This window comes from Eretmochelys imbricata, chromosome 3, assembly GCF_965152235.1.
Source record: "Eretmochelys imbricata isolate rEreImb1 chromosome 3, rEreImb1.hap1, whole genome shotgun sequence".
In the NCBI taxonomy this organism is placed as follows: domain Eukaryota; kingdom Metazoa; phylum Chordata; order Testudines; family Cheloniidae; genus Eretmochelys; species Eretmochelys imbricata.
Genome location: NC_135574.1, coordinates 164,212,587 through 164,238,517, shown reverse-complemented (window position 1 = coordinate 164,238,517; position 25,931 = coordinate 164,212,587). Strand labels below are relative to the sequence as shown.

Here is a 25,931-nt window from a genome sequence, read left to right as displayed (position 1 = left end):
ACAGTTATGGAATGGTAATACTTTTGCCTGTGGTGATAGAAGAGAGATATCTTTACATTAGGACTTTTTCCACAACAACACTATAGCAGATTACTCAAAGGAAAACAAATAGGTTTTTTTGTTAATCTCAACCAAGGGTCATGTGAGCACAGACATTTCAAATAATTGTATGAGATAATAGCACTATATTGATAGGCACTATATAAAATAAATTGAAATAAAATGATTTTTCCTATTAAGGACAAACTGTCTATTGGTAAGATCTATCATCCATACTTAGCCCCATAAAGTCATGGCACAAGCAAAGGCACTGTAGTGGTCTCATGCTGAACAACTATTGTATAACATGTATGTTTTGCCTTTACCTCTTGTGAATGAGCATAGGATTTAGTTATGAAATCGGGGATGGCCTCTGAATCATTTGATCCGAAAAAAAAAGGAAGGTTAGGTTGCCTGACAGAAACATTTTTGCTTAAGTGATGCCCAAAAGAAAGGTGTACTTTAAAGACAGTATAAAGAACTGTCCCATGGACTCAAAGAGCGCATGAATGTCAACTCGACACTAGATTGTTCCACTGTGCATGGGATCAAAGAACTCTGAAGAGATACAGCCTTCAGAAAGAGGGAGAGGTGTGCATGAAGCAGCACAGTGCTACTGTGAGAAAACTAGATCTCGGATCTTTATGAAAAGCTGAGTAGATGAAATGTTAAAATATCTTTTGTTACCAGTTGAGGAGGGCTGTATTTTTCAATATGGCCATGAACATCAGGTCATTAAACTGCTATGGTAAATCCAGTTGGAAGTGTTTCCTGCATTTGAAGAGGAAATTGATCAAATCCTGTGAGAAACCATCAAGATGTGGCCACTTAGGGTTCTATGCAGAGAGTTTCAGATGTGGACAGCCTTTGGGAGACTCTTCAGTGAATGAGGTTCTGAGATAATGGTAAAATCCACAACTAACATACTGACATATGCCTTGGGAGCTATGGTCACCTGTCCAAAATGGAACTTAGAAGTGTTCCTGAAGCTTGGTTGTCAATCTTTCTAGTCATCTGGGATGTTTGAGGGAAGGGAGGAAAGACATAACCATAGGCATCTGACCAGAGGAACAACAAGGCATCCACTCACCAGGCATGGATGCCAACTTGAAGAACAGATTTTGTTCGCTTTGTGTTGGACAAATCTACCCATGGAAGAAACCACCTCCAAGCAATCTGAAACACTTGTGGGCTAGATGCCAAGAAATGGAACCTAACCAGCAACAGCTGAGCTTGTCATTGTGACTGCTGGTCTCAAGGTAGATGTACATGGTTTGGGGGGGACAGATCCAGATGTTCCAAGTGTAACAGGATCTTGCTGTTTAGATTTTTTGCTTTTCATTTCACCTTGATAGTTAAGATAAGTCCTCATGGTTCTGGAGTCACTCTCCATGTGGATGGTTATAAACTGTGGAAGAATACACGGAAAGAGGCTGATTTCTTCACTTGCCACTGCTCACAGCTTCAAGCAGTTGATGCTCAGCTGCAACTCCTGGGGAGACCATTTGTCCTGAACCATATTTAGACCTATCTGTGTTCCCCACCCTGACAGGTTGGCATTTGTGGTCACTTGGGTTCCTGGCAAATCTGCCAGTTATTTGTCCTTGAATAGTTGATGGGTTAGAGGCGCTCCACCAACACAGGTATTGCAGCAATTCTGGGAATAGGTGCAATAGGTGGTCCATTTTCTGAGTTTATCTAGTGACCAATAAAAAAATTGTGAAAGGGCCAGAGGTAAAGCTTTGGGATCATTTCCATCTGATCCCAACAGGCCTACAAGCCAGAGGCACTACTGTGCAGAAATCTGTTGAGTGCAGGAAAAATGATTGATGAGAACATGAATTTTGTTTGTGTTTTTCTCAGAAAATATCACTAAGGCCCAAGATGGTTTTGAAGAATTCTCCCTGATGTGATAGCACTGAGGGAGTTAGGGAGAAATCCTGCAGATAAACTACTGTAAGAACCTAGGACATTCCAGTCTGGCAAATGTGAAGTGACGAGCTGTCCTTATAACTGCTGTGACAAAGTTCCTCCTCTGCCTTGGTGGGTCCTGCACTTATTGGCGGATTTGCTCGCCTCAGAGGTTCACGGCAGCCCTCAGTTTGGCCACTTTCATGGCTCAAATCTGCCGTTCACTCAGTTAGCCTCATCATTGGCCAGCATGGGGAAAAGGAAGAACAACAATCCCCGCAGTCTCTGCTGATCCACCTAGTGGATTGGGGAACAGGCCAGAGACCTTCCCCTCTGGTGGAACCCACAGTCCAGGTCAACTCCTCCGGTATCAAGTAGGGAGTTGGGGGAATGGAGGGATGGGGGGAACCCGGGCCTACCCTCTGCTCTGGGTTCCAGCCCAGGGCCCTGTGGATTGCAGCTGTCTACAGTGGCTCCTGTAACAGCTGCGTGACAGCTACAACTCCCTGGACTACTTCCCCATGGCCTCCTCCCAACACCTTCTTTGTTCTCACCACAGGACCTTCCTCCTGATGTCTGATAATGCTTGTACTTCTCAGTCTTCAAGTAGTACGCCTTCTCACTCTCAGCTTCTTGCGCCTCTTGCTCCCAGCTCCTCGCATGCACACCACAAACTGAAGTGAGCTCCTTTTTAAACCCAGGTGCCCTGATTAGCCTACCTGTCTTAATTGATTCTGGCAGCTTCTTGATTGGCTGCAGGTGTTCTAATCAGCCTGTCTGCCCTAATTGTTTCCATAAAGTTCCTGATTGTTTGGAACCTTCCCTGTTACCTTACCCAGGGAAAAGGGACCTACTTAACCTGGGGCTAATATATCTGCCTTCTATCACTCTCCTGTAGCCATCTGGCCTGACCCTGTCACACTGCTTCTTTGCCAACAGGTATTGGATGGCCCTTTTCCTCAACATGGTTACAAAAATGGCTGTTACAATGGTAAACACCCATGGAGAGAATGAAAGGCTGAAGGACATTGCCTGGAGTTGATATTGTTTGTTTCTGACTGCAAAGTGTTGAAATTTGTGATGACAGAGGTGTATTGGCACATGCAGACCATGGGAGCACATACAATTTTCTGCATGTTCCAGATGCACTGAGATCAAGAAGTTTTTTCTAAAGCACATGTGGAAATAGCAATTTCCCATTGTTTATAACTGGGTCAAATCTGGCTGAACATTTCTTAGAGCCAGCAAAAAGCATCTCTCTGACCTCAGGACTATCCCTCTGTTAAATTTCAACCCTTTGGTGTATTTTAGAGCAGCGTTAAAGCTATACTAAATATATGATGGGGTTGGGGATGGCATAAAACTGGCTTCAAGAGCTGTAACTAACTCCTTGGCAGCTCCCCCTCTCAGCCCATCCAGAATGTTCACTATGAAAGAAAAGCATTAAATAAGATGCATATCTTAATTCCATAACCTCGAGGAGGAGAGATTCCATTTTATTCTTAAATGCAGTGCATGAAATTCTGATCTCAGTTACTCAGCATAAATCCAGAGTAATTCGATTGTTTTCAATAGAGTTAATCCAGATTTACACCCAAATAACTGAAAGCAGAATTTAGCCAAGAAACTTCCTGAACTGTTTGTATTTGTCTGGCAGCAAATGGTCTGACATTATGCTCACGAAGATCACTGGAACAAACATCTTTTATTAACACATGTTTAACAGGTTTTAAAATATTCATAGGAAATGTACATTATTGTTATTTGGCACTGGTAGGTTAGACTTTTAAAAATGCATGGAATCAGTTACTGGTGTCAGACTAATGTAAATGAAAAAAATATTTAAAATATCTATTAACATTCTCTTCAGCATCTACCTTTATATTATAATATTTTTTCCCAGACAACAGATTTTTTATGGTGATGTTTACTGAATTTCCTCTCATCTTTTCTGGTTTCTTGCTAGTGTTATGAATTACACCTTGTAGGACACGCACACAAGTGCTGCGAATTACACCTGGTAGGACACGCACACAAGTGCTACGAATTACACCTTGTAGGACATGCACACAAATGCTACGAATTACACCTGGTAGGACACGCACACAAGTGCTACGAATTACACCTTGTAGGACATGCACACAAGTGCTACGAATTACACCTGGTAGGACACGCACAGTTCGAATCTAGGCTGAGGCACAGAAACAAAGTCCACAACTGCAGAGTTCCCAAAAGACACTAAGTTTATTACGCTCGAGCGTGGTGCCCCCCTGCTAGCCAGGAGGGGACCCTGAATGCAGATTATACAAAGGTTATATACCTTTTAGCAAAGCATGTTGCCCTCGTGCATCGGAAACCTTAGCCAATAAACAAACCCTTGTCTTATCTACCACCTATCCCTGCTTGGTGCATTCCTCGTGCTATACCAGTATGTTAATTACACAGCATGGTCCTAAAGCCATGCATCAGTAACTTTTATTATCAGGATGGGAGGCCTCACATCAAGGCCAAGAGACAGGGAGTTAGAGACTGACAAAAACCAGATACTGGGAGTCAAGGCAGGCTGGAGACAAGGAGGAGGATTTTCACAGGGATTCAATATCTAAGGATTACTCCTCCTGGTGTATGATGTGCTGGCATTTAAACAATGGTGGGCCCCAAACCAAAATGGAGTCACATGTGCTAACTTTTCCTTAACACTAGTCATGTGAAAACAGCTATTATAAGTAAAATAAATATGGTCAAACCCTCAGCTGGTGTGAATTAGTGTAACTGTACTGACAGAGTTACAACTATTTACACTAGTTGATCAGGCCAATATACCTATATATGTGATCTTTCTATGGATATCTTTGTGCTACAGAGGCATATATTTATGGGGTAAAACTCAAATATGGACATGGGAACATTTCTGTATTCTACCAGGTTAAGAGATACAGGAAATTTCAACTGTCAAAATTGCACTTTAAAAAGTCAGAGGATATTGGTTAGAAAGACCAGGTATTAAGTGTAGCTCTGGCAATAAGCTGTCAGTATAGGTGGCTTTACAAGCAACACGTTAAAGCCTTGACAGAAATACTACTTATGCCCATTGCCAATCATTCAATCTTTGTCAACTGAATTGAACATCCTTTCAGAGATGGCAGCCCTCCACAATGACACCAAAAATATACAATCCTCTGTCAACATTATAGAGGTGTAAGCTGTGTTGGTAAATTACAAACACAGAAATTGTTGGATACTGGAGATACATCAGCATGTATTCTTTATTAATGCAAATGGAGCAGGGCAGGGCAATGAATGCACAGTCACGGAGGGGATAGATTTTATAACTGCGTTACAAAAATTGTGTTTTTCAAGATGAAAAACCAGATGTGGCAGCAACAGTTTAAGAAGCAAATGAATAGCAATTCTCAAAACATTAGAGCTGGGCAAATATTAATGGAAAGCTTTCCATTAATTTTTCCTCAAATGTTTACATGAATTCACCTCAGCCACATCATGCCCCTTTTGTGTCTACTACCTACGGACATTAATGCAATCAAATTTTTCATTAAAATGTTCGCAGAAGGTAAAATTCACTCCTGTACAGAAGGCATAAGTCCTATGCACCAGTAAAATCCCATTTATGGTCTTAAGTGGGAATAAAGTGGAGCATAGGTCTTGAGAAAGGTCTCTGAACAAGAGTGAATTTCACCCAAAAAGCATATTTAGAAGTTGCACAACACATATTTGCAGAAACCCTATTCTAAACTTATACATCAATGACTGAGCTCAATGTGTACTCATCCCACACAGGAAAAGAACAATATTTTGTGATTTACCTGACCATTCTCAGAGAACTATTATAGTCTGAACAACAAATACACACAGATAACTGTTCAGTCAATCCACAGTTTTAAAAAAAAACATAAAATGTATGAAGTAATTTTACACAACAAGTGCATTAAAGGAAATTATGATCTGATCAAAAATCTTCACAGGTAGAAAAGAGGCTAAGTCTCTGGTTCTGCAAAGATTGACTCATATACTGAACTTTTTTCATTCATGTGAGTAGTCCCATTTAAATCAATGGGGCGACTCAAGTGCTTACATTTAAGCACTTGTGTGTATCCAAGATTGGGGCCTACATTTGTCTGATAAGTTACCTCTTGTGAATGATTTGCCCAGCTGTAAAAAACATGTCTTCAACTGATGATATATTAAGATATATTTCTGTTTGAGACATTTTCTGAATACAGTCTGCTTTGATCTTAGAGAAAGGGGTGGGGACAATGAGGAGCCACAAATGGTGGCTAGTTTATACCTCAATTAATTCTGATACTTTAGGTCCAAGGTGCCTGATTTTGTTTTTCACACCAGTGTAAATCTGGAGTAAAAGGAAAAGCAGGACCAATTAGTTGGGATTTTATTTTTTCAATTAGAGAAAAATATTTTTCTCTCAGAATTTATCTTGCTTATTAAATGAGTTATATGACAGGAGGCATCTCTTAGGCAAAGATTTTGATTGTTCTGATATCTGGTATACTGGGGTCATTAGCTAATGATTTGAAAAATGCAAGAAAACATTTTTCAAAAGCAACAGCACCTTCAAGAAGTGTGGTTATGGCTATACTAGATACGTTCATTACACAGCCATTGGACTCCAACTATGTTGTATCTGAGGCGTATGTGCATTTGTGTGTTTGGTAACTGCACACCTTCTCATGTGTTGTTTTCATATTGCACCTAGTACCTGTGCAACATATGTCAGTTAAAATGGCTACATTCACCCCCCTAGCTTTAATGTATCAAAGCAAGGGATTGTCGAACAAATGCAAGTAGAGTGAGTTTGCAAAATATGGACCAATTAATGCCAGATACGGTGGATGGGTCAAGGGGTTGGCAATAATAAAATGTGCCTTCTTCTTACTGATCACTTGTTTGAATCAGTATCCAAAAGTCCTACAGAAAGCTGTCACACTACTTAGATGGCATCAGCCCAATGACCATAAAATAAATGACATCCTTCTTTATATTCTGAACAAGACGACAAGGCTATATCTTCATTTACTACTGACTTCAATACATTTACTGATGTAAATGAAATCAGAATCTAGCTCACAGAATGCAAAAAAACCCCTCACTCTAACAAATTATACACATTAACAAATATTTTTCTCTATCTGCATACGGCCATATGTGACTAGAGAGAGATATTATATAATGAAATGAGGTATTTCTCTGAAAAATATTCCTTTACATTCCTTTAATAAACAGTTCACACAACTCATACAAGATTTTTTAGGTATTTTTATTACTGTAGCTTAGCTCTCAGGGAGAAAATATGCTATTACTATTAAGCTAATAAAATGAGATAAAAGAAAGAGAAATCATATGCGATGCTAGGTTAGCCAGCAGAAGGATATGTATTTGTATTATCTGCTAACAGATGTTTAAAATAAGTGGGAATGCACTGTGTATTTTTGCAAGCTACTTACTGTCCTCTGCTGTAATCATTTGAGTCCAGTCACTATATGCATTACCATAACCATTGGAGACTATCATTCTCATCTTGTACATTGTATATGGCTGAAGATCTTTGACTATGTAGCTTAAGGAAGCAGAGGGACTGGAAAATAACCTGGAAAGAAATGAAGAATGAGTTATAAAGCTCCAAAATACAAGGGGGGGGGGGAGGTAGAAAAGAAGACCACAGCCACCCTAGGGGTGAGCCACATCTAAAATAATTTTACTTCTCTTCACTGACAATTTACAGTAGAATTTTATTGTTTGCATACTCTAGAATATCATCAGTGGAATGCCTAGGCCTCATCTGGAGTCGGTAACTGGGTAAGCCTGGAGCGTTATTGCGAACTGGTGTAGACCAGACAACCTGAAGACTGGTTGGTGTGGCAGATGAAAGCCTTGGAGGCAGCATGCCATCTGGAGCTGTCAAAAAACATGGATGAATTAGAGCAGAGAAAACCGTGGAGAACATATGCTGGATGGAATCAAAATGCTCCATATACTGGAAAAACTGTTCCTCAGGATCAACAGCGATGTTAACATGGTCCATTTAATTTAACATTTTTGTTACCAAAGTATTGTACTTCTTTATGTTCTTCTTTCCAATACGCTTACACTAATATCACTGGGTTGAGAGAAACGCCCAAAACGCAAAAGGAATTCAGATGTAACATTCTCTCCCACCTGTTAGTATATCAGTCCCCACCCTGAGCCTGATTCTGCCAACTTTACTCACATTGAAATCAAAGGAACATCTCATTGAGGAAGTATTATTCAATGTGAGTAGCAGGGCAGCAAAGTCAGGAACTTTATTCAAATACCCCTCCCCTTCTCTCATTAAAAACTTGACACACATTTTGGTAAATCAGATACTCAGCTGGTATAAATGAATGTAGATCCACTGAAGTCTGAGGATTTGGAACAGTACTACTTCCATTTGATTAATTCTAACTTTTATTGAGTGGGCCCAGGAATCATCGATCCAGCCCTATTCCAGGTTCCGAGGCAGCTCTTCAACTGGTATCAATCGGTGTAATCCCACTGAAGTGATTTACATCAGCTGAGATTGTGACATTATGTTTTTCTCACCATGAAGGACTAACCTGCTTGATAAACCTTTCATGTATAACACATATGACATTTGTGTATTGGATGCCAAAACAGCATATTTTCAGAACGTTAAATAGAAAGGTTGGATTATTTGATTTTTTTTTTCATTTAAACTTTTGTAAAATGCTGGTGTCTTTGATGGTTCAGTAGTTATCATCTGCATCTTTCTGTGGTCATCCAAATAGAAATTTTTCATCGCTGTTCTCTTTTTCTGGTACCAGGCTGACTGGCAGATTACTGTAAACCAATCTATGGTTCAGCATGGTCAACTGGCACCTACATGAAGGAACTGCAAATGATTGGCAGAACTACTAAACTGGGCACTTGGGTAAGCAGCACGTTGTAATTTAGTTTTATGATCTTCATGTACCATGTGAAGAATAGCTGTCTCCCAAGTGGCAAAAAACAGACATTGTGACCACATGGTGCCTGAATCCTTTCTGCTAGAGTTTAAAGATTAAGTTCTTCTCTCAGTTACCATACATTCGTGTAAATCGAGAGACTCCACTGATGTCAATGAAATTGTTCTAGATTAACACTGATAAACTAAAATCAGAATTTGGCATGCAATATGTTCTAAAATCTGTGTGTGCAAAATACAGTACACATACATAATCATTCATTATTTTAGCATCCATTTGTAAAGTGCCTTGTATGGTCAATTGTAAGTAAGCTCTGCCAGTACAAAAGGAGAACAAAAATAAATAGCAATTAAAATAAAAATACTTTGCATTACTGTAGTGCCTTTCATCAAAGGACCTCAAAATGCTTTTACAAACATTCACTAATTAAGCCACACAATCTCTCTATGAGGTAGGGCACCATCTCATTCAAAATTAAATTGCATCTGAAGTTTAAATGTACCAACTGTTTAAGTACACACACAAACTCTACATAGATCAAGACCAGAAGTATACCACCACTAGCTGAAAATGCCGGGGGAATTCAAGTAAGGGAATCTAATTAACTCACTGGTAATTTGGCCAACAAGCTGGGGTTCACACCACTATATTTGAGAAAAGTATTATGAAAATATAACATATTGCCTGCTAAGGGTGTGGTCCGCTGGCTGGGTCACTGAACTGTGCTTATTCCCAGCTCTGCCGGTAGCCAGCTGTGTGTGACTTTAGGCAAGTCCTTCGAAGCCCTCTATATGCCTTAGATATCTCATCTGTAAAATGGAGAAAATGACTTACCTCTTTTGTAAAGCCCTTTGAGATTCACAAATGAAAAGGATCAAATAAACTCTATGTATTTTTATTAATTATTATGGTGGTACAGGAATGTTCAAGTGACAAATATGTAGCTGTTTGATAGTCAGCTATTTACAATACAGATATGAATTTAGTTGCCTAGATAATCAAAAATTAGAGGTCCAAATATATGTCATTGTACTGGTACAATGAAAAGAACAGTAGAAAATGTGGGCCAAACTCATCCCCTGTATAGTTTCATTGACTTAATTTGGTCCTTTGAGGTTTTCAAATCTTAGAATGTACAAAATATATACCTTTTGTATAAAGGATTTCCTGGATCTTGCAGAGAATGTCATTAATATGCATTGTGAAAAAGAAGACTACAGGAAGACTACTCACTTTTGAGTCTCTGTCGAGTAATAACTAGAAAGGTGCTCTAGAAAACTAGTCACATTTTGATCATTAAAACTTCGAAGTGTTTCACAAACAACCTGATCATTCTAAATTAAATATAGAACATATTCTGGTTATTTCAGCTACTTCCCATAACTGAGATGTTAATGTAATATTTCCCTCAGTTTAACCCCTTTTATCCTACTCTTATTCCCCAAAGTACCCAAGCAATAACTGGTAACCAGAAATAATTTAGCTGCAGGTTTCTCAACGGAAGAGCCATGTATCTATCAGCTTGATATATTGTCTTTAAGATGCAATGTTGCTCAAAAAGCTCCCCTCAAGCTTTAATATCACCCTCAGGGGGCAACCACTCCATTTGCAACCTACTGAATCAACATCTTGTCCAGTAAATCCTAACTAGACCTGGTAAAAAAAAAATCATGCTTCATCTACAAAAAGAGAGTATAAAGGATGGGAAAAAGTCTTTAATTACCTGTCTACCTTAACTATTGTATTGTGAGAGCAAATGGAGAAAGAATTATGCATAATAAATGGTTTAAACTGGCAATACCACCAGTTTTGAGAGAAAATGTAATCTAGGCAATATGATACAGGAAGATGAGCCAAGAGATGCATTCTACTCACTGATCTGTCACGGACTTGCTGAGTGGCTTTTGAAAAGTCACTGAACATCTGTGCCTCAGTTTCCTCGACAAAAAATGGTAGATCTCTAAGATTTTTCAAAGATGACTGAGGATGAAAAGCCTTTATACAGTGGCTGCACTGTATGTGTTTCCTCTATTCTGAAAGACTCTACTGCTTTGAGAGAGATTTACCAATCACAAGTGTTTTCCGAAGTCCATAGGTCAATCTCTCTCAAAAACACAAGAAACTTTTAAACTGCAATCACCAAAAGTAATAATTATTATTTGAATGATAAAGTGGTATATCCATTAAATGGATCTGCATTATTCTACACTTCAGTAGAATGCCACATAAGTTAATGAGAGCAAGAACATGCTGAAGGGCTACATTCTAATATCTATTAAATGGGTGTAAATTCAGAGTAATTCCAGTGAAGTCATTCTAGATTTACAGTGGTTGTAACTGAGATCAGAACTGGTCCTCACGCTGGTATATCCATAGTATCTGCAGAAGGCAAACACAAGAGTTTATAACTATGCAAATGTAATTCTAATAGTATGGCACATCTGCACATGCAAAATATTTTAAAATAGCACAGGTGCTGCATTTGCTTCTTATCTAAATGTTTTCCTTACACATGTGCGCATGCAAACTATGACAGCAGACATTTAACTACTGGGGAAGGAATTGGCTCTTCACAGTTTGTTGCCATAAGATTGAGGCGCTATTGCAATGATAACATAGTTCTGTCACTCTGTCTTTGGATGAATGTCTCCTTAAGTCATGTTCACTCTTGCCCTTTTCCAGGTCTAATTCACACACTTCGTTTCTTTATTTCACTGCATTGTTGTTTAGCCACCTCTGATTCATTTTCTCATAGGTGTCCATTCTAAGACCATGTTATTCTAGTCACTTTTTCTGGCAATATGTTCTGCACCTTGACATTTGTTTCTCTTGGTTTTCCTCAAGCATGCCTGTTACCTTGGTGTTTGTTCTGTCCGCATAATTCCTATCATTGCTTTCTCCATAATTCTCGGTATAGGCACATGTTTTTGTCTCATTTACTCAGTGAGAGACCATGTTGCTGGGCCATATGTCATCACTAGAAGGGCATGGTAGTTATAAACCTTTATCTATTGCCAAAACAGAAGATTGCTTTTTCTGTGTCTCATTTTCACAGGTGCACTAGAGTCATTCTGGTTTCTCTTTTAACTCCTTCAGTCAGAACATCTCACTTATTCAATATGTAATATACACATCCAATATTCTTGGGTTTTTCTTTTCAGTTATGTACCCAAGCATCTTATCCTATCTGCAATGTCACTATTGCACATGATCCATCCTACACTTTGTAGATCTCAGAGCTGATCTCTGCTATCCCGAAATATTGTTTGAAAAAGGATGGGTTTGCTGGCCCACTCACAGCAGATAATACTTCCTCTTTTCTTGCTCGGGTTTGGAAGTCTTCACTGAGGTGTACCTTTCCTTCTGACTTAATCATCTGCCTGTTCTTTTGTTGGCATTTTGTGGAGGTCTTTAGTAGCAGTTCTGCCACCGGGACACTGACCTACTCAGAAAAATTTGATTTTTGAAATTTTATTTTAATCCTTAAATCTGTTTTTATCTCAATTTTGTGCGTAATTCGTAGCTGTTAATTTAAGATCAAACTGCATTCATCTGCATGCAACAATAGCTATTCCAGTAACCCAAGTTGTATAGTACAACTTTATTAGGCAATGGCAAAACAGCAGCAGCAATGGGACTTCAACAAAGCTTTGTTCAATGGCCTGGCGGCCACAGTGAAAAACTGAAGGACCGTTTTAAGACAGCACTCTTATGGAGCCTGACTTCAATGGAGTTACTCCTGGTTTACATCAGTTTAAGAAAGAACAAAATTAGAGCTGATTTTTTCATACAATCTTAACTGTATTCAAGGCATCAGCTTCTGAAGTGAACAGAAGTGTAACAGATTTCCCCTTTCCAAAAGCATTAATTACCCCATCCTGAAGTCAAGGCAACAGGAGCAGCATTTAAGATGTGTGTCCTGCGCCTTATGTTGTTTTAAGACGAGAGCACAGGCACACTACTTCAGTCAAGTTCTATAGAAGTTTATCCGCACTACCCAACTTGAACTTCTGCTAAACTACAGAAGATACAAAAGAATGCCAACAGACAATTAGTTGACTGATTATTGATTATAAATACCTGTCAGAGACACAATTTATAACTGCTCAGTAAAACCAATTATTTGTCATGATGTTTAAAAGGGTACCCAGGCAATACTATTACATAGTAAAGCGACTTTAAAAACTTCCCCCATGTACAATATTCATATGGGTGTCACAAAGTCCTTCTAAAATCACAGGTGAATAAAAGTGACTGAATCCTTTCCACTCCCCACACAAAGGCTATGTCTACACTACTGCCAGATCAACGCTATGGCGATCGATGCACGGGGCGGTCGATTTAGCGGGTATAGTGAAGACCCACTAAATCGACGGCAGAGCATTCTCCGGTCGACCCCGGTACTCCACCAGTAACAAGAAGAGTAAGGCAAGTCGACGGGAGAGTGTCTCCCGTCGACCCAGCACAGCGTAGACACCACTTAGAGTAAGTTGATCTAAGCTACATCGACTCCAGCTATGTTATTCACATAACAGAGTTGTGTAACTTAAGTTGACTTACTGTGGTAGTGTAGACATAGCCAAGCTCTTGCAAACAACATGACCACACCTTTTCACTACCTCGGAGAGCGCATGTAGCAGAAGAAGGGACAGGATTCTGCCCATCTACTCTGTGTGTGTTATCTGCAGGTGTTTTATGAAGGTCTTAAGAAGGGAACCTCAGAGCTGAAATTCTCATTTGTTATACCTTTTTGGGGCACAATATCTTATTTGGATTTATTTGGAGTCCTTTGAAGATCAAGAGTCTGAACAGCCTGAACATTTTCTGTTGGAGCAGTGGATATATCAGGGAATTGAAAGCAGCCTACAGAGCCTTTAGCTCTAGGTTGTTGGTTCAAATCTAGCCTATGGTAGTAACAAACAAACCATTACCACTTGATGGTTTTAATGGGAACATTAGCTTCAGTGGGCCGTCCTTCGTATGTGTCTTAAGAGGTACGATAAAGTAGGACATTAGATTGGCACTGTGATTAGTTCAGTACTAATTTTTTTATATGAACCTTTTTAAAGCAATGTATTTGAGGCATCTGTAAAAACTTTACAGTAATATTGCACCTAACAGCTGGAGTAAAATACTACTCTTCTGTGTAGGATCCATGCTTGAAGTTGTGGCCAAGAAGAACAGTTTTGAGAAGAGCACAGGTCAGGCGGGCCTGGGATGGGCAGCCACACCACACAGCATGTTGCACACTTACTGCTTCTTTGAAAAGCTAGGGTATACTGAAGGTGACTGCAGGACTCATGGTCACTAGATCACACTCCATCCAGCCATGATGTGCCTGACACCATGACATGCAATTTACTCCTTTATCATTCTTTTCCCACCTGCTGAGTGGGAAAGAAAGATTTCCTTCATCTTCTACTCCCAGTAGGGATGGTGTCCCTACCCTCTGTTTGCCAGAAGCTGGGAATGGGCAACAGGGGATGGCTCACTTGATGCTTACCTGTTCTGTTCATTCCCTCTAAAGCACCCTGAACTGGCCACTGTTGGAAGACAGGATACTGAGCTAGACGGACCTTTGGTCTGACCCAGTACGGCTGTTATGTTCTTAGTAATTTATCCATGCAACACAGTAGGATTTGGTCCTTACTGAATTCTTTTATATATAATACAAATATAGATTTATGAAAGGAAAATATGTAAAGCTCAGTAGGTCCTACTTATCATATTTACACCTGAATTCCTGTATTAGCGATAGTTTTTTCTGGTTAATTGCTGTGCATAGATTACTAAGGTCATAACATGGCTCAGGCAAAGTCAATTTCACAACGATGGTCATCTATGGCATTGCTGTCCTTTTAGATTGTTTGAAAATAGAGTTATGGTAGCTTCGTGAAGTGCATAAAACAAGCACTTACTGTAACTCAACTGAAAACTGCACCTCAGAATTCTTCTTCCCCGTAACGGGTGAATTTCTCTTTGCAAAGGTGCTCCCTTTGGACATTCATAAACACACTAATAATTTACAAGAGCAAGAAGTTCTCTCTCTTCTCCTTTCCTATTCACTTGTGTGGGCATGTACTCTACAACTTCACCTGAAAGCAAACTGTTTACTGTTTTCATTTATTTGACTGCTGCAATGTGCTGTGGTTTATAAATGAAAAGGATAAGGAAAACAAATATTTTACATTTTGACTAAAAAGGAACGATATGGTCCATTGTTTGTATTAATAACCAAAACATGCCACAAAGCAGACATGTTGCTAAAGATCAGATTCTACCACCCTTAACAACACTGAGTAATAATTTCCAATGAGGCTACTTGCAGAACAAGGTACTACTCAACATGGTGGGGTAGCAGAATCTGGCCCTTAAAAACCAGTCACAGTTTTGGACTGGATTCTGATATTGTTACTCATATCAACTAGCATCCTACTCCATTAATAGTCCCATATAGATGATTTCCCTACTACTCACGGGAGTGAAGTGCTACTTTGTGTGAATAAGTGTAGCAGAATCAGTCCCACTGTTACTAAACAAAAAGAGAGATGTTTGTCAATTAATCTCACTTGTTTATCATCTACAGAATAAGAGGCCAGTTACCTAAAGGTTAGCTGGCTATTGTTCATGAAGGATCCAATAACTAATGTGAGAAGTGACTGCTAAGTATGCACTGTGCAACTAGAGAAAGATCTGGACTACAAGTTCAAACTAGTCTAACTTCTTCAGATTCTTTTAGCTTCAGCACAGCTAGTAAAACTTATCTGTAACAAAAAAACATTTTCACTGACTTTGACCCCTTTTTCTGTTTGCAAACTTTCTGCAAACAGATCATTCTTTTTAAAAATATATTATTTGGGATGTTGAATCTCTCAGGGAGAAGACTGAGAGCCCTGTAGGGAGAAAGATATAGTGGGAGATAAGCAAGCTAGGAAATCATAGGACACTTCAAACATTTTCTGGTCCTCTTTTTCCACATTTAATATATTTGGCTAGGCATTTGGATGGCAAATTTTACAGTAGCTGAGTACTTCCTTATGTGCTGGAGACACAAATATATAAACCAATTTTATTAGCTATCTAGTACATTTTATGATCAATTCTGTCTTGTCACATTCACATCAAGTAACTGTGTGTACACAGGGTGGCCAGATGAGCACTTCATGCACAAATATAATTGTTCACATGTGAACATGCTCATTTGCACACAAATGCCCTCCTCAAACATTCAGGGGGAAAAAAACAAACAACCCCCCCCCAAAAAAAAACAAAAAGTTTGCTTGAATATTCACGGGGGGGGGGGGGGGGGAGAGAAGGGAGGTTGAAGATGGTGACATAGAAAGACATTCTTGTGGCTAAGGGTATATGGGTTCAGTCCCTGCCTCTGCTACAGACTGCCTGTATCAATCCAGCAAACCTTTAGTCATGTGCTTAAACATAACCATGTGGATACTGTCCATAGAACTACTCAGGTGCTGAAAGTTAAGTACATGTGTGTAAGGGTTTTCAGGACCAAGGTTTTAGTCTCTCTATACTTTAGATCCTCATTTGTTAAATAAGGTTAACCATACTACTTATTTTCTCCCAATCATTGTTTGTCTTGTCCCATTTATACTGTGAGCTTTTCAGGGGAGGGACTATCTTTTAATATGTGTAACGTGCATCATACACATCACATTAGGGCTTTGGCTCTTGAGCCTCAAGGTGCTACTGTAATAAAATAAATAAAGGTGGTTTGGCTTCACTGTAATTCAGATTCTGTGAATATGTTAATGAATAAGCTTCTCCACTGCTTACTCTGTAGTACTCTGTGAGAAGTACAGAGGGTTAGACCATGAGATTACATACATACCAATTTCCTTAATCTTCTGGAATTTATCTGGGTAAAGTAAATTTTTGCTGTATAAGAATAACAACCTGTTCTTGGGTTTGGTGCATAAGAAAATGTATACTGAAAAGCACCATGAAGACAAAGGGATACATTCCCAGAGAATACATGGGGTTTTAGCCATTCCCTTCCTATCTACCTTATGGTTTAAGGGCCCAGTACCGCAGCATCTAAACATCTTCCATGGTCATAAATTGGTATAACTTGGTTCCCACTGGACTTCATGGGGTCTTTACCTCCTTTCCTTTCCCCGGTTATAGGAAGTTTTGTCCATTTAATGGAAATGTGAGTCATGCACCTAAAAACTGCATGTATAATCCTTCAAAAATTTACTCCTAAATGGTTTAGTAGTGTCTTCTAAATCTTAGCTTTCTGTAAATTTCCTTTCAGTTACAACTGTATTTTAGCAAATGGAAGCTAAGAAATTATCTTACTACTTTCTTCAGTTAAACTGTATTTTCTAGTATGAAGAAGAATATCATTTCCTGCTTATCAGAGGTGAATGGGAATGAAAACAAACCCATCAAAGCAACAATATTAAGTGGAAATGCTAGTTTGTGCATTATCTTAACCTACTGCCTTCAATTCTCTATCAAGCATATACCCTTTGAAGTAGCCTGTATGCTCTAGTTTACAAAAAAAAACTACAGCGTATGGCAGGCTCAGACAAAATACCAAAACTGATTGTATATTTTATTAAAAGCCTTTTTTTTTCTCTCTCTCTCTCTTTTTTTTTTTTTTTAAAGAAAAGTCTAATTTGGTTGTTGTTCCCTTAGGTACACAGTACACAGTTCATAATTCATTTGATATAAAATGTCAGTTTAGATTCTTGCACTTGTTTGATAAATGAGAAAAAACATGTACATTTCAATTTCCGTCTACACAGTTCTACCAACAAACCAGGCCCCCCACTCCCATTGTGCTGCTCAAAGACCTTTGTGTTCAATTAAACATCAAGATTCAGAAACTTTAGGGAACGATATTTCCAAGACATACAGTACAAATATGAGACTGGGAAAAAAGGTAATCATTTTCGTACCAGGTAAAATGATCTCTCCCAAAGAGCACCTTTGATCTCTGAATTAGTTCTCAGTTATAATTTAATATATCACAATTGTTAGCAGCTTTCCTTACATTCATATATAAAGTGATATAGTCAGCTCCACAAAGCAAACCACCACATTCTGCGGCTTTTTCTCTTCTCAACATTTGCTTGTGCCTCTATACCCGTGAGTGCTAATGGGGAAAATGTGTGCATATCACAGGAAGTGGGGGGAACTCATTTAATGGAATCAGTGATCATTCATACTGTAGAGCAGTTTTGCCTACATCACCCAAGCCTGTCATTGACTGGCACGCTGTACTAACAACAGAAGATCTACATGCAAAACAGTAGGATCAGGCCTTTAGTTGTAGGAGGAAATTATTACTATTAGAAAAATAGCAAAACACAATGTCTATGTAACTATTAGTTATTTTCTCATGTAACAAGTGAGATCCAGCCTGATAAACCCAAACAGTAAAATTTACAGAGTAAACAAAAATTCTTATCACTTCTCAAAACTGCCAGCTACTATGCTATGGCTGTCACGTCACATTACAAGCTGGTATCATAGTGGCAATATCCATAAATTAATACATATTAGAAAATAGCCAATTTAGGACCAGATTCTGAAACTTACTCACCCTGACAAATAATTCATTTGATTGGCAGTATGAGTAAGATGTTACTTGTTCTGAGCAAAGGTATCAGAATCTGGTCCATAAGTAAAGAAGTTGCAAGTTAGCTTTGCAGCATTGAGATGTAATCAGGGTTGCGTCAATATCTAATATCTAATAACAATAATGCTGACTAAGGAAAAATAGTCCTTTTTAGCCAGGACCCCAAGGGAAATAATCTCTGCCAAATTCAGGGCTAAAAGAGAAAAGGGGAACCAGGAAGCAGACTGTGACACAGTCATAATCCAGTTCCTGGTCTTCTCCTGGGGCAGAAGAACTAAGCTTGCTCAGTACAATTGAGCCTATAATGCTTTCTATTCATTGATCTCAATACAATTATTAAATATGATATTCACTTTTGGATATTCACTCTGTTGTTAAAGACATTACAAATACACCGTATATTCATTAATGCACCGTTGGCACCAGATCCTCAGCAGGTGCTAACTGCCATAGCTCCATTTGTACACCATTGAGGATCTGCCCCTCAGCATCTTGACTACAAAGGACTTGAACACTGGTTTCTTGTTCAACAATTGGCTGGCCTAGCCTAATTGTTTGTAATCACTTTAGTTTCACTGTAGCACGTATCCAAGTCCAAGCTAAGTTGGCTGTGTTTTGCCCCGCATCCCAGAACATAAGCAGAGGCACTACTGCCAGCTCTGCATATATAAATGACAGCACATGAAGGGATGGAAAGGAAGACTCATGAAAACACTACTCCAGTTTTCTTCTATTGTTTTTCAAGAAATGTAAAAGGCAATTAATACTTCCTTTTTTTTAAACCAAGAGACCACTGATTTTATGGAGTAAGCTTTCAAAACCGTTGTGGAGGTTTTTTAGCTGCCTGACTCTCACTAAAATCAACAGGAGTCTCCAATACTCCAGTTTCACACAATACTCTGAAAATGGTAATTTTCCTAAGAGTGATGGTCTGAGCTATAGTTCAACAGAGTCCTCAAAACTTCTGAAAAGAACAAAACAAAAAAGAGAAGAAAAGTAATTGCATGTTTTCTTGCAATGGGACGCACCAAAGAGCTGTGAGTGTGTCGTTTGGTCTGTGAAGCTGTGACACAGTAATAACAGCATTTTGCGTTTTCAGATGATAGTGAAAACATTCACCTTCCCAGAGAACAGTGTAGAGATCTATCGTCAGGCAATGATCCGAGTTCTCTGCTCAGACATTGACTCCCTTTGTGGCCAAATTCAGCATTGGTGATGTGTGTGAAACCCCAGTGCCTGCATGTCTGTGACCAGACCAGAATGTAAGCCTTTGTTTCTGTAGCTCACGAAAGCTTATGCTCAGATAAATTGGTTAGTCTCTAAGGTGCCACAAGTACTCCTTTTCTTTTTGTTTCTGTAAAGTGAGAACAGCTGCTTCACAAGAGTGTTGAGGGCTAATTAGTGAATGTTTACAGGGAGCTTTAAAAACAGTAAATCACTATATAAATATTAAGACGGTGCTGAATAGTGCCATTGTGACATGAGTCACTTCTCTCTCCCATCATGAGTGATTAGGATAGTAACTTCAGTAGGAAGCCATCCCTTGACCAGATCCTTTTTAAGTGAGAGGGTTTTTTTTTGTTTTTGTCAGAGGGAGAGGTAAGGGGCTGCACACGGACACAAAGCTACAAACAGAAGTGTAACACACATGTATGTGTGTACAATCACGCAGACACAGAAAAAAAGTCATGATGAGAAGAAAAAAAACTGCATGGAGGTCAGCATCCAATGCTATTGGCAGGATTCACAAAGAACTTGATCGCAACCTTAACCTCCACAATAAGGGCCAGTGTATAACTGTGCTTTGTCATGAGCAGACCAGAGAATGCACTGTGGCACAGACAGTCTGAGGTTCTCCACTGATTTCCCCTTGCTTTGAGAAAGGAGCAAGTTATTTCACCTCTTGTCATGGAACAGCTTATTCTCTCCTGCAGGCCAGCCAGTTAACCCTAAGAATTGCACCAAGGAGGCTCCTTCACGATAAGAGAGAGAATGATAAATTATGATAAGTAGGGGGAGGTCAATATCCAGTGATAGACGTGACTCCAAAATAAATAGATCTCTTTTTAAAAATAGCATGAATTCTGAAGAGACTTAAGAACCAAATGGAAGTTAAAGATAGGATCAGATTTATTTTCAAACTAAACAAAATGCGAGCCATGTAGGGGCTATTTTAATCAGAAAGGAAAGATACAAAGGCAAGAGCACTTTTATGGCAATGATTCTTAAGGAACAATGTCTCTCTTTTTATCCCCTGGTGAAGAGGAGAAAAACAGTGGTTTTGATTTCTCTCCACCCTTCTATTCTTGCCCTCAGGAAGCTCTTAAGAGAGTCCCTTAATTTCTTTCTCCCCCTATGTAAACCACATGAGAATATGTAAACGCGTTAGGCTGGCAGAACTTTGCTGGAGGCTTGTAGAGTCCATTGTAAGCAGAGGAACTTCAAAGCTTCCTCTGCTGTGCTCACTAACACAAAGTTGGTGCTTTAGTCATATGTTTTATAAGTAGAATAACCTCTACAATCATGATGCCTTAATGCAGGAAGTACAAAAAGTAAATGAGAAAAACCTGAAATTGGCCTCGACTCCCAGTTTATGAAAATGCCATCTTGTTGTAGAAACTGCAGCAGTGTTGTCCAAAATAAAATAAAAGGAGTGTAGAAAAGGGCTCAAATCATGCGACTGCAGCAGCATAAAAAATAGGTTCCCAACCCCCCCACAACTTGTATATATGTAAAAACAGGTGACAGGACAAATTCATGATGTGATTTCTCACACATCTTCGGTATATTTTCACTAGGAACATAAATATTTTTATTGTAGGATGTATCACAAAGCATGACAACTTTATTAGCAGTTCTTAACAGTCTTGGAAAGATTTACACTGAATGAAAAACAGTGCACAAATAGGCTTAAGATTTTATTTAAATTGCATACATTGTCTAAATTGTGCACTTGTTTTATACACAGTTGAATAGGACTGACAAGAAGTTTATATGGTGAGAGACTGCCATTTTAAAATACCATCCACTGCTAAATCCCACAACAGCCTGGTTTCCATATTTTTTATATATTTTTCTGTGTTCATATACCAGTTTCTAGTTCTCTAGCATAAAATATATTCTGGTACAGTTTGTCTGCAAATGACTATGCATCACTTAAGACTCATGCTAATGACTAAAGTTCTGCAGAGATCTAGAGTGAGCCCCCTGCACCTAGCTACAGCTAAGCCACCCAATTCACCATGCGCTAGGGCAATCACTCCGTAACTGGTCACATCAGCTTTTGGGTTAATTGCACCTTTATAAATGTACTATCTTGAACTGTTTGATGTGTTGTCTCATCTGCATTCCCAAATCCAGTACGAATATCCAGAACCTCCCAGATCATACAAAGCTGCAGATACTGGGTCAGGTCTTTGATAACCTCCTCACTCTAGCTGCTTTACACTGCTTCTGGACGAAGTAGCCTCAAAACTCATGCAACAGCTAAGCAGTGATTGCCCAAGTGTATGGAGAATCCTTGGGTGGGTTAGCTACAGCTATGCCACGCCTTCACAGCTCCCAAAGGAGGGGACAGGAGACAGGGCTCTTGCAGGCTAGGTCAGAGGAAAGAGGCGTGGCAAGAATGCCACTGAACTGATGATAACCAGAGAGGGGAGGTTTGTTGAAACTAGGTGCAATTTAGAACAGCTGCCTCAAATTGGCCCCTGGGTGGCTCAAATTCAGTGAGGCAGGTGTACCACTGTGCCCCACCCCCATTTGAATTTGAAAATGTGGTCTTTCACCTGTGCTCCCCTTGCCCCCCATTTGCACTTTGTCTTAGGCCAGCTAGAAAATATAATACTGCCTTTCCCCAACCCTTCCCCCACCTGCCAGCCCACACACACACACACACTCACTCACTATCAGTTCCCTGAAAATGATTTGCTGCACAGATTAGGAAAGGGAGGATAAAAGCGGGAAGGAGAACTAATGAAAGTGACAATCAGATAAATATAGCTGAGGCTAGAGGGGGATTTTTGTTTCATTTGAGACATGAGAACAACTCCCACTTTACTACATAAACACATTTACAACCCTACCCTCATATCCCATGCCACCATCCTTATGGCCAAAAGCTGGATGTCCACACAGTTTATCATTGTTACTCCTTAATTAAGCAGGACATTGCTGAATGACATAGCGCTAGCATATCCTCTCCTCAGACACTGCCTGCTTATTGAATGGTGATCAAAATTTTCATTCAAAACCTTTTAACACCCTCTCCCCCAAACACACACAAATGGTCTTTTGGGGTAAGTGAAAACTTTTCTGAGAACCTTCTGTTTCTTAAAAAGATTCCAGTTTTTCATCCAAACTGGAACTGCTGCTATTTTGAAATATCAGAGGTTTCAAAATTAAGTATTTTAAAATGTTGATATTTCAAAATACCAAAACCTTGAGCTTTTCCTTTTTGTCACTGAATGCAACAGAATGAGATCAAAACATCTTTTTTTCATTCTTATTTTTTTCTGATTTCATATTTTCCCTGTTGCCACTCTCACTTTTTAAAATAAGAAGTTTGGAAAAGGCTACAAAAAGGACAATGGCTCCCCCCATCCCAAACATTATTCCATTCCATTTAGAGGCAAAACGGGGCATGTGGGGAGGATAAGGACTGAGGATGGAGATGAAATATCACCATCAACATCAGAAATATGAAATATTTGCTTTTTTAATTAAAAAATTCAAGAAACATGATTTTTTTAAAATTTTGTTTTGGAATGAAATTACTCAAAATTTCAAAAATTTTGATGAAACTTTTTCCTTTTTTTTATTGGACCAGATTTAACATGGACTCTCATGGCATGGCAATTCATACCCACTGGGTCACAGGAATAACCCCAATATTGTGGCCTTTAGCCCCATCCTTAAATACTTTGGACCTGACCATCCCATCCTTACATCACTAAATATTCATTCATTCAAGTAGTCCCAATGTCTTCAAGGAGACTACTTTTATGAGTAAATGCTCACCAGTATAAAAGATAGCACAATCTGGCTCTTATTTATTTATAAAATTAGGTCAATGATCTCTGCCATGTGGTCTAATATCCAGTCTCATAGCTTGCTCCCTAAGGTAAAAGTGTCAGGGGGCCCTCTGGCTGCAGTATTTGTGGTCATGTAAGTAGTTGGTGATCAAACACCAAGGGCTGTACACAAGGAGGCTCACTTTTCAATCTTGTGAATAAAGAAAGTAATAGCCTGAGCATGGAGGAAGCTGAGTGCCATGAGAAAAAGACCCAATGGAGGATGAGTCCAGTAAAGAAACTGAAAGCTCCCTCACTTGTGCATCTCTGTATCTGAGTTAATCATAAATAGAAATATGTTCCATAAATTATGCTAAAAATTAAAGAGATTCCTTTCACTGTTCATGCAGCCATTTTCTTTATTAGAGAGTGGCTTCTAGAGGTGGGAAGGGAATTGGTTTTCCCAGCCCACAAAGGTTTTTGAGATTTTGAAAGTTTCCCCATTCCTCATCAGGCTGGAATCAAGAGATTTGTGAAGCTTGTCAAAAGACACCCCTTCTGGAATTGCTAATTGCTGGTGGTTGGGCACTCACCTGGGCTGTGGGAAACCCTAGCTCAAGTGTCTGCTCTGCATGATTCAGACCAGTGTCATGAACCTGAGTCCCCTAATTCCAGATTAGTGCCCCTACCACCAGACTACTGGCTATTCTAGAGTGGGTCTCTCTCAATCTTTTCTGCTGAAGCTGTTCCAACTTGTACAAATAACTAAATATTTATTGGAGTAGGAACTTGAACCTGAGTCTACACATCCCAGGAAAGTGCCTTAACCATGAGCTATAGAGTCAGTTTCTTTCTCTCTCTCTAGTTTGGGCCAGAAATCCCATCCAGGACCTGAGAAACTGGGACATTCCCACAAAGAGTTTCCGTTGCAATTAATTGGCATTTCCTCATTGTACAGGGGATTCATTCACTGCAGGAGCACCTTCTCATGGCCAGGTATGGTGCAGTTGCTGTCTGTAGGCAGGGGGTGGGAAGAGGCGGGGCGTGGGTGGGGGATTGGGAGAAGGGATGAAGTGGGGGTGGGGCCTCGGGCAGAGCTGGGGTCAAGCACCCCCGGGGAATGTGGGAAGTCAGCGCCTCTGCAACCAGCCCCTCTTTAGCTGGTCTTCATTGTCAGTTAGGTTGGCTTTCTCTATCTGCCAGGTATGTTAATTGCCCTCTCAGGTCCATATTAACCCTGTCAGGGCCTGTGTGGGGTACACACTCCATCACACTGATGAACATCTGTTTCACTGAAAACCTTCCATGCAGCTCTAGTGGCTTCCCTTCCCTCTTTCACATGGGAACAGAGCAACAGCCAGAAGGAGCCCAGAAGCCTAGGGGGCTCCTTCCACAAAGCAGCTGGCCTTCCCTCCTCCGTCCACATGGAATACAGCACAAGCAGCCAGGAAGAGCCTTTACAGACTCCTGAATATTCACTCCACTCTGCCTCTCAACTGTGCTCACCTTCCTTCCTTTCCCCCTTCCCCTTCTACCTCCTTCCCCCTCAGTTTCCCTGTCTCACTCCAACAATCCTGTTCTCACTTACACTTCAACCCTAAGTATCATGAAAAAAACAAAGAACACAACATCTAATCTAAGTGTTTGTAATATAAATAAAACAAACATACAAAAAGAGGACACAAATCTGGCACAATGAGAATATCTGCCATCATCCTGATCATTTTGCTCAGATGTTATTTATTTATTATAATTATTTGTTATTTTTATTATAGTTGCACCTAGAGGCGCCAACTGGGCATTGTACAATTGTATATTAGGAGAGAATCTTTGCTTACAATCCAAATAGACAAGGCAACTGAAAAATGAGAGCATGGAAGTATTATTGTCTCCATTTTAAAAGTACAGCATATTGTAATCCCTTCCACAACACTTCAACTGTTTCTTGTCTAACTGGAATGGAAGCTCTTTGCACCAGTGATTGTATGCATCTTCCTCTCTGTTTGTACACCAACTAGTGCAATGTCACCCTGATACAGAGAGAGGTCTTTGGGTGCTACCATATCACAAATAAATAATACTTATTAATACATGCATACTATGTAAAGGGGATTTTGTTTGCAGTTTACATTTTGTATTTTTTATATCATTTTCAAACCTTAAATGCATTTAGCTAATTCAATTAATTTTAAAACAATTTTATTTCCAGCATTTTTTATTAGCTTAAAACCTCAAAATGGTGCAGAGGCTTGTTAACAAGTACCTTTTACAACTTCTACCAAAGCAGTTTAGGATAAGATAAATAGAATGAATTTATTCTTTTTGGGAAAATAGAAAACTCAGAAGAAATCTGTTTCTACCTCTGCGGTATGAAATTTGTCA

At 39.5% G+C, this 25,931-nt stretch overlaps 1 protein-coding gene across 1 annotated transcript in view; it reads right to left on the bottom strand.

Annotated features, from left to right (window-relative positions):
* Positions 1 to 25,931, bottom strand: part of USH2A (usherin) — a 568,735-nt gene that overhangs the window by 180,803 nt on the left and 362,001 nt on the right. The window contains exons 38-39 of the mRNA XM_077811946.1: positions 7,731 to 7,881; positions 7,431 to 7,573 (exon numbers count right to left, since the gene is read on the bottom strand). Of these exons, the coding sequence (XP_077668072.1) occupies positions 7,431 to 7,573; positions 7,731 to 7,881 (294 nt within the window). The remainder of the gene's footprint in view (positions 1 to 7,430; positions 7,574 to 7,730; positions 7,882 to 25,931) is intronic.